Raw genomic sequence first — 14,330 nt, 5'->3', positions numbered from 1 at the left:
CCTTCAGCTGGTTGCTCTATGTGTAGCTGAAACAAAAAAAAAGTAATATGACCCAACAGCCAATAAAAATATTAAAATAAAAAAAATGGGATGGTGAAAAATGGAAAAAGCCCCCTTCCTCCCACCACCCTCCAAAAAGGAAGAAGTGTAGGCTATAGACGAAATCTTGCCAAAAAATGTTAGAAACATATTTACTTTGAGGGATCCAACTCTACTAGCAACTCCTTTGCTTTCATCCGGCCGTCTAATTTGCTACAATGAGGGAAGATGGGTAAGAAAGACAGAATAAAGAAAAAGTGAACTTAAAAATTTTTCTATACATTAGTAAGTAATACATGCAAAAACATCAATTGACTCTCTGTGGTAGCTCTTAGGAGGCCAAGGAGTTAACTAACCCAGAGGCTGTATGACATGCTCTGCAAATAGGCTGGTCCGTAGAATTCAGTCTTTGTTATGGCACTATCCTTGAGATGAGGAAATTGGCACTTACTTTTGGTTATCTTGGGGACTTCTGATGAAGCAGTATCTGGAGTAGTATTACATTTGCATTTGGCTTACAAAAAACAAAGAATTACAAATATACCTATGTACTTTTCTCTCTTAGTGTTTTAGTGTCTATTCCATTGTAATATTAGAAAACATAAATGGTATGACTAGAAACGTGAATGCTCTGTAGGTGGAAAGATCAGTCCTGACAAGCATCATTCTTGATAGGTGACAGAGTGAAGCTCCTCTGCTTGCTGACCCAAGCATTGAGGTTGTTCAGCTGTCACTGAGATTCCCAATTAAACAATTGTGCTGCCCAACCAGAAAATTTTAATGCCAGACCAATGTTAGATATATTTACTACCTCAAAGCTTTCAGTTATTTTAGCTGAATTTTCCTCTTGGAAAATTTGCTATCTTGGGTAAGACGGGAAATGAAAAGCAAAACTGTTTTTTTTAAAATAACTCATTTCACATTACTGCATAAATGAGCAAGGGAAGTTTCTCAACACAAAATGTTTTATTAGAGGAGGTACTTTTTAAATAGAGCTCTAATGAGAACTAATGTTTTGGATAAAGAGGGAGGCAATAAAAAAAAAACGGCAGGGTGAAGAGCAAAGGGGATAGGAAGCTTCAGACTAAGTGGTTTTACACTATGGATTCCAGAATGAGGTCTCAATTCAGACCAGCATAGGTCAAGTTAGCTGTGATGTTCCTGCTTATATTAGGAGATAGCAGAAATATCAGTGTGATGCCAAAAGTTCCCAGTTAAAGTCTTCAAGAAATAATAGAAACCTGAACATCCTATAAAATTTTATTTCCTGGAAGCAGGATATATATTGTCTTATCCCTTTTAGAAGATCTCTGATAGCATATAGAAATTGCTGAGGAATAATCACATTGAGAAAATGGAATTTTCGTTTTGAATAAAAGCATATTGCTATATAAGAGTTGCATCAACTTTTGGCTCTACTGGATATAAACAAGTTTTACTAATTTTTCAGCATTAACTAAATGTTATGGCCAAAAGATAATCACCAATTCTTACTATTCTTAGTGGAACAGAATTGTCAAATTTAGAAACAATGGATACTAACTAGAACATCAGCACCTATAACAGAGGGGCTCCCTATGGAGTGAATTCAGAGTGAGTTCATAATATCTGCTCATCCTCTTGTGCTGTTTTCTTTGATTTCTGAGGTCTTTATATCAAAAGCTATTTTCCATCTTAAATGCAGATTCACAATATCTAGATTATAAAGGTAGAGTTGGTAGATTCCTATAAAAATATAAGAGTCTGATGCCTCATGAGGCTTTCTGAAAATTTTCAGAAACTGTGAAGATGTTCTGAACTTACACAGTAATAAGTGAACACCATTTTCTATGTTGTCTTTTATTTCTAGAAGGCTTAAAATTACATTAAGCCCAGCAACATTAGGTATCTTTTTCAAGGTTACATTGGAAGTTGATGACAAACCTAAGAACGAAATCAACAGTCCCTAATTTCTAGTTTAAAGTAGCATTCCCTTAGCAGGCCTGAAAATATATGGGATGGAAAAAAATTGATGCTTATAACAGAATGTGTATGTATATGTACTATGTCTGTCTGTCTCTCTCCATCTGTGGAAGAAATTTTACGTTACTATATATATGGAAGACATTTTTCCTGTACCATTTCAGTTCCAAATGCAAGTATAGAAACTTAAACAATGAATTATAAGAAGAAAAAAAGACAGTTACCACTAAACTCTGAATGTAAAAACTAGATTATAAGACCGATTTATATAGAGACTTTGGGAGCAAACCGCTCATCAATGCTTGATTTCAAATTTCTATAAACAAGCCTGTCTTTGAAACCATCATAGGAGGAAAACCTTAGAAAGCCAAGGTGTTTTTCAAAGCCAGAAATGGCTACAATTCAAGTTTCATGTGATTTTTTTGCAGCTTCTGAAACCGGTAACAATAATACCTAATACTGAAAAACTTCAGAAAGAATTTGAAAAGGATGTCTATATAAACTAGAATTTGAGAAATAGAGAAAAGTGAAATCAGTAGATTTAAAATGTAATGTCCTTATTTATTTTAGTCCTCCACTAATCATCAGTTATAGTGGGGTAGTATACATAAAAGAAATTCACAGCTAATCCAAATGCTTGATTATTATTATTATTTTTTTGAGATGGAGTCTGGCTCTGTCATCCAGGCTGGAGTGCAGTGGCATGATCTCAGCTCACCGCAACCTCTGCCTCCCGGGTTCAAGCAATTCTCCGGCCTCAGCCTCCTGAATAGCTGAGATTACAGGTGCACACCACTGCACCTGGCTAATTTTTATATTTTTAGTAGAGACAGGGTTTCACCATGTTGGCCAGGCTGCTCTTGAACTCCTGACCTTATGTGATCCACCTGCCTCGGCCTCCCAAAAGTGCCAGGATTACAGGCGTGAGCCACCGTGCCTGGCCAAATGCTTGATTATTACATTTTAGATAAGAATTTAAAAGAAATCACAAAAGATTAGCATTCAGTTAAGATGAATGACTTTACTATTCTTAATAATAAGAGCTTCACATCATTAGCTATTTTTATTCATACTTTTCTAAAGGCAAAACACTATCAGTATCTAAGAGAGGTTAAACTGTAAATGTTTATATTGTACTATCACGGCATTATAAACAAAGTGAGAATTGAATGTAAATAATTGTGAAGATTATGGAGTAAATTGAGATTATTAGTTTACTTATATATATTGATAATCAAAATTTAGTAGCAAAACAAAAAATGTCATCATTAATCATGAAGAAATCTTTTGACAAGTATTTTACCAAGATGTTAAAAGATATTATCCATGGGATCCAAAACACTTCAATCTTCTATTCAGTCTCTCAACTAGAATATATTTAACAAAGTATTCCTTAGAAATATTCTGAAAATGTTGCACTGTATTACCTCTTTTGCAACATTCTGGGAATCTTTCCTCAGGGATTAATTACTGAGGAAACTATCCTCAGTGATTAATTACCAGGATTTGGCCTGTAGTAAAATGACTTTGACATTTGTATTTACTTTTTTTTCCAAGAATTTGGATTCTAGTAATATTATGCAACAAAAGAAATTGCCTGGATCCTAAACTAATATGTGGTGTTGATTCCCTTTGATTTAGCTGTTTCCCAAAACTGAGCTCTCTGAAAACGATTTCTACCATTAACAAGGTAGAAAACTATCTAGCCCCACCCTCACTTCTCTTGCCAAAAATAAGTAATTGTAAATGTAGTATTTTAATTAAACCAAACATATATTTCATAGTTTAAAAATCAACTTGATATTAATTTTTAAAATAAAATACAAAACTTCAAAGAAATTTCAGGCTTATGATAACTGCATTAAGGTAGACTCACATATCACTGGGTATATACATTCATATTTTTCTTCAGTTACAAAATGTTTAGTGAAAATGTTTTAGAAAATGTTGTATATTTTGTGTGTTTCTTTTATTGATAAGGGAACCAAGGTCTGGAGAAGTTCAGTGGCTTTCTGAATGCATCAATAAATAATATGAAAGTGCAGCTGATATCACCTTCTGACTCTCAGGTTGTTTAATTAAATTTAGTCTCTTACCTATGGAATAACGAATGTAGACCTTCTCCCCTTCTCTCCATAATACATTTTGTATCAGTTTAGAATAAAATTACATAGATTAAACCAACATTTCTTTCTGTTTGTTTGTGCTAAGGAGTTGGCCATTTTATTTTTAGATCTAGTTTACCTTCAGAACTATTCTGAGACTAATATTTTTAACATTATTATACCATATCATGGCTTTTTAAAAAAAATTATGATTATCAATGAAAAGAAATAAAACTTTTTTCTTAGAAATTATTTTCCAACCAGTATCACTCAGTATATATTGGGGCAGCTATAGATCGTTTCTGGTAGCTATGATTTGGAGAAAGAGATTTTTAAAAAAAGTTTTGCTTAAGAGCTCAACATTTAAACAAATTCCTATAAATAACAAAGTACTTTTGGAATTAAGTTAATATTTTACTTCACTATAATATTATATTATTCAGCCCTTTCAGTAAAGCTGGTGCCTCATCATAGAACATTTTAATTTGTGATTTATTAAGATAAGTATAAAGGAAGGAAGAAAATGAAAGAGAGGTGATTAATATACAAATGTGTCACAGAAAAATAATTGCTAATGTGTTTCTGGAGGAAAGGAAATACAATTATAAAACTAAACTAATAAAAGGATAAAAAAGGTCAAGGAAAGTTGCAAAGAGTAAGAAGTGAGAAGTCAAAAGTTAGAATCATGGTGGCAAGTTACAGATCCTCTAAACCCCTCTGCCATATTTTTATCCTTAGGAAATCTTTTTCTTTTGAGACGGAGTTTCACTCTTGTTGCCCAGGCTGGAATGTAATGGCGCAATCTCGGCTCACCGCAACCTCTGCCTCCCGGGTTCAAGTGATTCTCCTGCCTCAGCCTCCCGAGTAGCTGGGATTACAGGCATGCACCACACACCCAGCTAATTTTGTGTTTTTAATAGAGACAAGGTTTCTCTATGTTGGTCAGGCTGGTCTCAAACTCCCGACCTCAGGTGATACTCCTGCCTTGGCCTCCCAAAGTGCTGAGATTACAAGTGTAAGCCACTGCATCCAGCCAGGAAATCATCTTTTTTAAAGGTTCTGATGTCTAATGATATATTAACATTTGCATTTATTTATTTATATTTTATTACACATTTATAATTTTGATCTTAAAGTTCTATATAGTTTTGATTCCAAGACAGTATAATCTATACAAAATTAGACCTTTAAATCTAATCTATATAAAATTAGACCTTTACATAAATTATTTCCTGTTCACTAACTAGAGAATAATTAAACTGAAATTACTTTTTCCAAATTTCCTATCTGTCTAAAAAGAAATTATAAAACTCATCTTTAATAAAAGAGTTATTATGTGGGTTAAAATAAATAACCTTTAGGCAGCACATTATATGTTCTTAATATTTTTTATTATTTGTACATGAGACCAAAAAAAAGTTTATCTTTGAACTTTCATTGAAATATGATAAAATTTTCTATCCAGCAGGATTAAGAAGAGACTGGCTTAGCCTGGATGTAAAAATGCTGTGGTATACAGGCATACCTCGTTTTACTGTGCTTCATGGATAATTGCGTTTTTTACAAGTTCAAGGTTTGTCTGTGGCTACCCTGTGTTAAGCGAATCTATCGTCACCAATTTTCCAACAGCAAGTGCTCACTTCCTGTCTCTGTGTCACATTTTGATAATTCTTACAATATTTCAAACTTTTTACTATGATTATATCTGTTATGGTTGTCTATGATCAGCGATCTTTGATGCTACTTTTGCAATTGTTTTGAGGTACCACAAATGGTGCCCATGTAAGATAGTGAACTGAACTGATAAATGCTGTGTGTGCCCTGACTGCTACACAGACTGACCATTCCTTGTCTTTCTACCTCTCTGTGGGCTGGCCTCTCTATTCCCTGAGACATAATAATATTGAAATTAGGCCAATTAATAAACCTACAGTGGCCTCTAAGTGTTCAAGTAGAAGGAATAGTTGCATGTCTACCACTTTAAATCAAAAGCTAGAAATGACTAAGCTTAGTGAGGAAGGCATGCTGAACGCTGACACAGCCAGAAAGCTAGGCTACTTGTGTCAGACAGCTGAGTTGTAAATGCAAAGGAAAAGTTCTGGAAGGAAATTTAAAGTGGTACGCCAGTGAACATATGAATGAGAAGAAACTGAAACAGCCTTATTGCTAATATGGAGAAAGTCTGAGTGATCTGGATAGAAGACCAAACCAGTCACAACAGTCCTTAAAGCCAAAGCCAAAGGCAAATCCAGAGCAAGGCTGTAACTTTCTTCAAGTCTATGAATGCTGAGTAAGGTGAGGAAACTGCAGAAGAAAAGTTGAAAGCTAGCTGAGGTTGGCCTATGAGGTCTAAGGAAAGAAGATGTCTCTATAACATAAGAGCAATGTGAAGCAGCAAGTGCTGCTGTAGAAGCTGCAGCAAGCTACCCAGAAAATCTAGCTAAAATCCTTGATGAAGGCAGCTATACTAAACAACAGATTTTCAGTGTAGATAAAACAGCTTTATATAAATGGAAGCAGATGTCATCTAGGACTTTCATTGCTAGAGAGGTGAAGTTAAAGCCTGGCTTTAAAACTTCAAAGGACTGGATGACTATCTTGGTAGGGAATAATGCAGCTGCTGACTTTAAGTGGAAGCCGATGATTAGTGACCATTCTGGAAGTACTATGGCCTTTAAGAATTATGCAAAATCTACCCTGCCTGTGCTCTACAAACGGAACAAGAAAGCCTAGATGACAGCACATCTTTTTGCAGCATGGTTTACTAAATATGTTAAATCCACTGCTTAGACAAAAAGATTCCTTTCAAAATATAAGTATTCATTGACATTGTACCTAGTCATCCAAGAGCTCTGATTGGGATATACAAGGAGATAATGTTTTCATGCCTGCTAATACAACATCCACTCTTCATCCTACAGATCAAGAAGTAATTTCAACATTCAAATGTTATTATTTTTAAAATGGATTTCGTAAGGCTATACAGTTGCCATATAGTAATTCCTATAATTGATCTCAGCAAAGTAAATTGAAAACCATCCAGAAATAATTCATTATTTTAGATGCCATTCAGAACATTTTTGGTTCATGGGAGCCCAGAATATCAACATTAATAGGATCTGGAAGAAGTTGATTCCAACCATATGGATGTTTAGGAGTTGAAGACTTCGGTGGAGGAGAAAGAACTGCAGATGTGGTAGAAATAGCAAAAGAACTACAATTAGAAGGGGAGCCTGAAGTTGCGACTGAATTACTGTGATACTCATGATAAAACTTTCACAGATGACAAGTTGCTTCTTATGAAGGAACAAAGAAAGGAGTTCCTTGAGATGAAATCTACTCCTGGTAAAGATGCTGTGAACTTTGTTGGAATTACAACAAATGATTTTGCATAAATAAACTTGATTAAGCAGCAGCAGGGTTTGAGAGGATTGACTCCAATTTTGAAGGAAGTTTCACTGTAGAAAAAATGCATTCAAACAACATTGCATTCTACAGCAAAATCTCTTGTGAAAGGAAGGATCAATCGATCTGGCAAACTTGTCTGATTTTAAGAAATTGCCACAGCCACACCAGGCTTCAGCAGCCACTACCCTGATCAGTCAGCAGCCATCAGCATTGAGGCAAGACCCTCTACCAGCAAAAAGATTATGACCTGCTGATGGCTCAGATGACTGTAATAACGGTTTAGGACTAACGTACTTTTTAATTAAGGTATGCACACTGTGTTTTTTTAGACATAATCCTTTTCACACTTAATAGACTACAGGAGAGTATAAACATAATTTTTACAGGTACTGGGATACCGAAAAATTTGTGTGACTCACTTTATTGCAATTTTTGCTTTATTGCAGTGGTCTGCAACTGAACCTACAATATCTCCAAGGTATGCCTGTAAATATAGGTATAAATAACTCTAGTTGGCTTTATTAAGTTTGGCTACAAATCTGAAAAATAGGCCAAAGGACATCCGTGTAATTACCAGATCCTATCTAAAAAAATACACAAACAAAAACCAAACAGATATGTATATTTTCCTGGTTTTAAAAATGATGTATATTGTGAAATAATTTGCTATCCTATTCCTACAGTTTTGTTTACTAATTTTTAAACTATACATTGTAGTTTCAGCATTTTCTCATGTCATTAAATATTCTTAATGAGATGATTTTTAAAGTTATAGAATAACTTATGTATGTGTGTACTATTAATACAAGTTATTTTCCATACACATTAAAATTATTTCTAATTTTTCACAAATATAAATAATGCTGTGATAAAAATTCCTGTACATAGTTTGAGATGACCTCTTTAATAATTTACTTTGGATACATTTCTAGAGACAAAATGACTGATTAAAACATAATTTTTTTTTTTGAGACGGGGTCTCACTCTGTCACCCAGGCTGGAGTGCAATGGCGCGATCTTGGCTCACTGCAACCTCCGCCTCCCGGGTTCAAGTGATTCTCCTGCCTCAGCCTCCCAAGTAGCTGGGACTACAGGCGCCCACCACCATGCCCAGCTAATTTTTTGTATTTTTAGCAGAGACAGGGTTTCTCCGTGTTAGTCAGGATGGTCTCGATCTCCTGGCCTCGTGATCCATCCGCCTCGGCTTCCCAAAGTACTGGGATTACAGGCATGAGCCACCACACCCGGCCTGTATATACTTTTTAAGTAGAGAACACAGGTATACAACACATGTGTATGAAAGGTTATACGAATTTATTGCTTGAAAGGTTATATTCCTATTAGTCTGAAAAGAAATACTCATGTCATTGCTCATTACAGTACTGATGATTATAGTTTTTAAATAGTCATCAATTTGATTGCAAAATTTGTGTTGTTTTACATTTTTAGTAGATTTCTAGTGAGAGTGTACTCCCCCCCCCACATATTTCTGTGCTGCATGTATTTATTTTATTAAATGACTATGCTTACCTTTTACTCATCCTTTTTTTTTTTCCTACTGGATTAGAAGAGCTCTTTGAGGTTGTCAACCCTGTATATGGTAGATTTCTTGTAAATATTTTATTTTCACATATTACCACTATAAGCTCCTTAAGAACAGGGTTAAAATGTCTATTCATTGCTGTATCCCCAATAGCTAATACAGTATTTGACATATAATATGCATTTAAAAATATTCACTGAAATATTCAATGAATTTCTGAATTACTCTGTGTTTTCTCTTTAACAAAAGTAGAATGAGTAGGGAGATAATCCTGAAATTTTGGGCCAGAAAATACCTAATTTTAGAATATGTATCATTGTAACATATGAAGATCCAGAGGATAGTTTACTATGGGATGTACTCTATATTAAAGTCAAAATGGGATATTAAATAGCTCTAAATCATGCCTATATCTAATAAATTTTGTTGCTGAAATAATGATGGGACGGACCACTTATATTTGTTGGGCTGTTTTATACAAAATATGTCCGAAACAATTAAAAACAGTTGAAATGAATCAAAGCTATTTAATTATACTGAATGCTAGTATTCTTAATTTCACAATTTCTTGTATTTCAACAGTTCACTTCCCTATCTTCTTATAACTTGAACAAAACTAGAGTGGATATCGAGAGAAATCAATATTTCATTTAACAGAGACAAGCTTTACCTAAATGTAAAAGATCTTAAGTGAAGTTAGAACATTTTCTGTTAATAATCTCTGTCTCTAGTACTTTATGTACTAGAACAGAATGCAAAAGATAAACAAATGTAAATTATTCTGTATTAATTGGAGATTAATAAAATATCAGAGAGAGAAGGGCTTAAAAATATTTTTTAGTTGATATTGGAACTATTTCAAAAGAAAAGAATTATAAGCCTACAAGGGACTTTAGAGGTTATTTAATATCTTGATGTTACAAATAACAGAAACTGAGGTCAACTAGTCCTCATAGTTTTATTTATTTATTATTTTTTGAGACAGAGCCTTGCTTTGTCACCCAGGCTGGGAGTGCAGTGGCATCATCACAGCTCACTGCAGCCTTAACCGCCTGGGTTCAAGTGATTCTCCTGAGTAGCTGGCACTATAGGCACTTACCACCATGCCCAGCTAATTAAATTTTTTTTTTTTTTTTGCAGAGACAGGGTCTCACTATGTTGCCCAGGCTGGTCCTGAACTCCTGGGCTTCAGTGATCCTCCCTCCTTGGCCTCCGAAAGTGCTGGGATTATAGGCATGAGCCACTGTGCCCAGCCCTCATAAAGTTATAATATGGCAGCCTAGGGCTGGTACTCAATATGCTGTGCCTCGCAGTATAATACTTTTACACACTCAAGCTTGTTAGCTTTTCAGACGACTTTTAGGTTTATAGTTTTTAAATGTCTGCCAGTAAATCAGTCAAATGCAAATGCTAAAAACTGCTTCTTCCAATATATCATTAAACTCATGAAGACACAAAAATGATCTATTCCTGCTATCAATGTAAAATATAGAAATCTTAGACCTAAAAGTTCTGCATATACTTTCAATAAAAGTAGAAATAACAGAAGTTACTGAGTTTGATTAAGAGATGACTCCAAAACCTTTAACTTCTGAAAGATTATCTACAGCATTGTTTTTAAAACTAGAAAATAAGACACAACAAAAATATCCAAAATACGGGTTGGTGAAAAAACTATGTCACATCTATCAATTAGAATATCAAAAAATCCAAGTAATATTGTAGAAGGTAATTTACAACATATAAAGATGTTCATGACATAGAAAGATGCTCATATTACTAAGTAAGCAAGATAGGTTAAAAGCTATAGACAATTTAATAATAATGGCTACTGTTTAATGAGTACTTATATTTTAATCATTGTGCTAAGTGATTTATATACATTTTTAACTTAAATTCTTAAGACAACCCTATGAAGCAAATAGTATCATTATTTTTCATTTTACAGATGAGATAATTAAGGTTATAGAGGTGAAGTAACTTTTTGAAAGCCACACATGTAGTAAGTGATTCATCATCAGGCCTGTCAGACTCCAGAAACTGAGCTCTTAATCACTGCCTTCTTAGTATGATAAGAATTTAAATGCATAGAAAAACATAAGAGAATGATACATAGCAAAATTTTAACAGTGGTTATTTATGAAGGGTATTTTATAAGAACTTTTTTTATGTGAATTTAAAAAATTTTTTCCAAATGAGTAAGTACATTTTTTTAAACAAAAAAGAAACTATACAGAAACTCTACCACTTACAGTCTGTCTTAGCTATAAAATGTTAATTCTACAGTTAGCAATTTTTGGTTTGCTATATCTTCTCAGATATCAAATTTCATTTGCAAGTTTAGACTTCAGAGTGGCAATTATACATTTCATAGTTGTTACATTTAGCTTCAGTAATAAACATAGCTCTGTGACCATTAAATAATTAGAAATAGATGGGGAAGTTTCATTTTCAATTATCATTATAATGATAATTATAATGAAAAAACAAAGGGGACACTTGCATGAACGAAAAAAGAAAGATCGAGGTAAAATCCTACATACCCAGCAGAACATCAGAGGAAAACTATTGAAAATAAGTTATAGACCAAAAATAGTTAAAATGCTTTATTGTGTAATTTTAGTTTCATCAAAATATTAAATTCTTTCCCATACTAGGTAGTGCCTTTCTCATTAGAAAAGGGTGTAAGGGAATTGTCTTTTATTTGAAGTCTCAAAATTCTGCTTCGCTAACAAATGAGAATAAATCCCCAAACATGTTATAAGGGAGGAGAAATTAGATAACAGTGAATTAGGGCAGAAATCAGTTACTTAAATGTCCATAGGAGTCAGGCATTTAATGTAAGTGAGTAAAATAGTCTGGAGGGTCTAAAGAATATTAGCTGAGTATTGATATAGAGTATTATATCAGTGGTGGGCCAGCAATGTTGATCTGACTTTTTAGAAAACAGTGAAAATTTGCATTTTTATTTGAATTTCCCACATTTTAAATGTTCTAAACTGATTTCAAAAATGAGCTATCCCCAGTTATATACTCAATAGAATTATCTGCCAACAACCAGGTTATTTCTTTTTTTCTTTTCTTTTTTTGTTTTTTGAGACAGAGTCTTGCTCTGTCGCCAGTCTAGACGGCAGTGGCGTGATCTCAGCTCACTGCAACCTCCGCCTCTCGGGTTCAAGCGATTCTCCTGCCTCAGCCTCCCGAGTAGCTGGGATTACAGGCGCCCACCACCATGCCCAGCTAAATTTTTGTATTTTTAGTAGAGACAGGGTTTCAGCATGTTGACCAAGCTGGTCTTAAATCCTGACATCAGGTGATCCACCCGCCTTGGCCTTCCAAAGTGCTGGAATTACAGGTGTGAGCCACCACGTCTGGCCTATTTCTTAAAAGAGGGCTTTGTATGTTATCTATTAGTAGACAGAATATCCTGGGGAAAATTAGTTGTTATCCAAGTGCAGAAGTAATACCACATTGAAAATGAATGGAGTTAGCTGGGAATTATAACTTCTGGTCTTTTTTTTTTTTTTTTTTTTTTGAGACGGAGTCTCGCTCTGTCGCCCAGGCTGGAGTGCAGTGGCGCGATCTCGGCTCACTGCAAGCTCCGCCTCCTGGGTTCACGCCATTCTCCTGCCTCAGCCTCCCGAGTAGCTGGGACTACAGGCGCCCGCCACCACGCCCGGCTAATTTTTAGTATTTTTAGTAGAGACGGGGTTTCACTGTGTTAGCCAGGATGGTCTCGATCTCCTGACCTCGTGATCCACCCGCCTCGGCCTCCCAAAGTGCTGGGATTACAGGCGTGAGCCACCACGCCCGGCCGCCAGTAATACTATTTCTAGCTTTTTTCTTTTTCTTTTTTTTCTTTTCTTTTTTTTTTTTTTTTTGAGACAGACTCTTGCTCTGTTGCCCCGGCTGGAGTGCAATGGTGCAATCTCGGCTCACTGCAGCCTCCACCTCTTGGGTTCAAGTGATTCTCCTGCCTCAGCCTCCCAAGCAGCTGGGACTACAGGCATGTACCACCACACCTGGCTAAGTTTTGTGTTTTCAGTACAGACAGGGTTTTACCATGTTGGCCAGGCTGGTCTCGAACTCCTGACCTCAAGTGACCCGCCTGCCTCAGCCTCCCAAAGTGCTACGATTACAGATATGAGCCACCACGCCCGGCCCAATTTCTAGCTTCAAAGCGTAAATTAGAACTTAGAAAATGTCTATGTGCCACTATGAGCTTAAGAGCTTCCAGTACATCCCAGACTTTTTAGACGAGCTTGGTGATTATATTAATGAAGGTGACTTTTTGATATAATATAACAAAATATGTCAACTTTTGGAAGAATTTGTATTTTCCAAATGACCAATATATGTGTTCCAAAATCATGCCTGGGTAAAAGATCCATTTGAAGTGCAAGACAGACCAATGGATTTTAAGGTGTGAGTATGGAATCGTCCTAGCCAGGGTTTTAGATTCAACATTTCAACTAACCTTTACTAAACTAAAAATTGTAAATTTTTGGTATGGTATCAAAGAACATCCACAATTATAAAAAAATGTGAACAATATAGTCCTTCCTTTTCTAACTATATATCTATATGAGGCTCAATTTGTTTATTCTTCAATCAGAACAACATATTACAACAGACTTAATACAGAAGCAAATGTGAGAATTCAGCTATTTTCTATTAAGCGAGATATTAACATATATTTGAAAAAATGTAAAACAATGCCATTATTTTCAGATTTTCTTTGGTTGTGGAAAATATACTTATTTTTTCATAAAATATGTTGTTTATGTTAACGTGTAAAGGCTTTACTATTTTTATTTCTAGCTAGACGGAGTTTCGTTCGCGTTGCCCAGGCTGGAGTGTAATGGCGTGATCTCGGCTCACAGCAACCTCCGCCTCCCGTGTTCAAGCGAATCTCCTGCCTCAGCCTCCTGAATACCTGGGATTACAGGCATGTGCCAACGCGCCTGGCTAATTCTGTATTTTTGGTAGAGACAGGGTTTTTCCACATTGGTCAGGCTGGTCTTGAACTCCCTACCTCAGATGATCCACCTGCCTCGGCCTCCCAAAGTGATGGGATTACAGCCACCACGCCTGGCCCTCAGAATTCCTAGTACAACAAATATTGTTAGATATAACCCACATAAACAGAAGTAATTTGGGGTCCTTAATAATTGTTAAAAGCCTGAAGGGGTCTGGAGACCAGTATGTTTGAGAAATGCTGGATCTAACCAATAATGCAGAGAATATTATTGCTCAACACCCCCCAGATGAGG

General features: G+C 35.4%; 1 protein-coding gene across 15 annotated transcripts in view; it reads right to left on the bottom strand.

The window, feature by feature from the left end:
* Nucleotides 1-14,330, bottom strand: part of GPHN (gephyrin) — a 674,811-nt gene that overhangs the window by 202,963 nt on the left and 457,518 nt on the right. For 10 of the 15 annotated variants that reach the window (XM_055362127.2, XM_055362131.2, XM_055362132.2 and 7 more), the window contains one exon: nt 196-252. The exons of the other annotated variants lie outside the window; for them this stretch is intronic. In XM_055362127.2, the coding sequence (XP_055218102.1) occupies nt 196-252 (57 nt within the window). The remainder of the gene's footprint in view (nt 1-195; nt 253-14,330) is intronic. 15 annotated transcript variants of the gene reach the window in all.

Source organism: Gorilla gorilla, chromosome 15, assembly GCF_029281585.2.
Source record: "Gorilla gorilla gorilla isolate KB3781 chromosome 15, NHGRI_mGorGor1-v2.1_pri, whole genome shotgun sequence".
Taxonomy (NCBI): Eukaryota; Metazoa; Chordata; class Mammalia; order Primates; family Hominidae; genus Gorilla; species Gorilla gorilla.
This window is presented reverse-complemented; position numbering and strand designations above follow the sequence as displayed.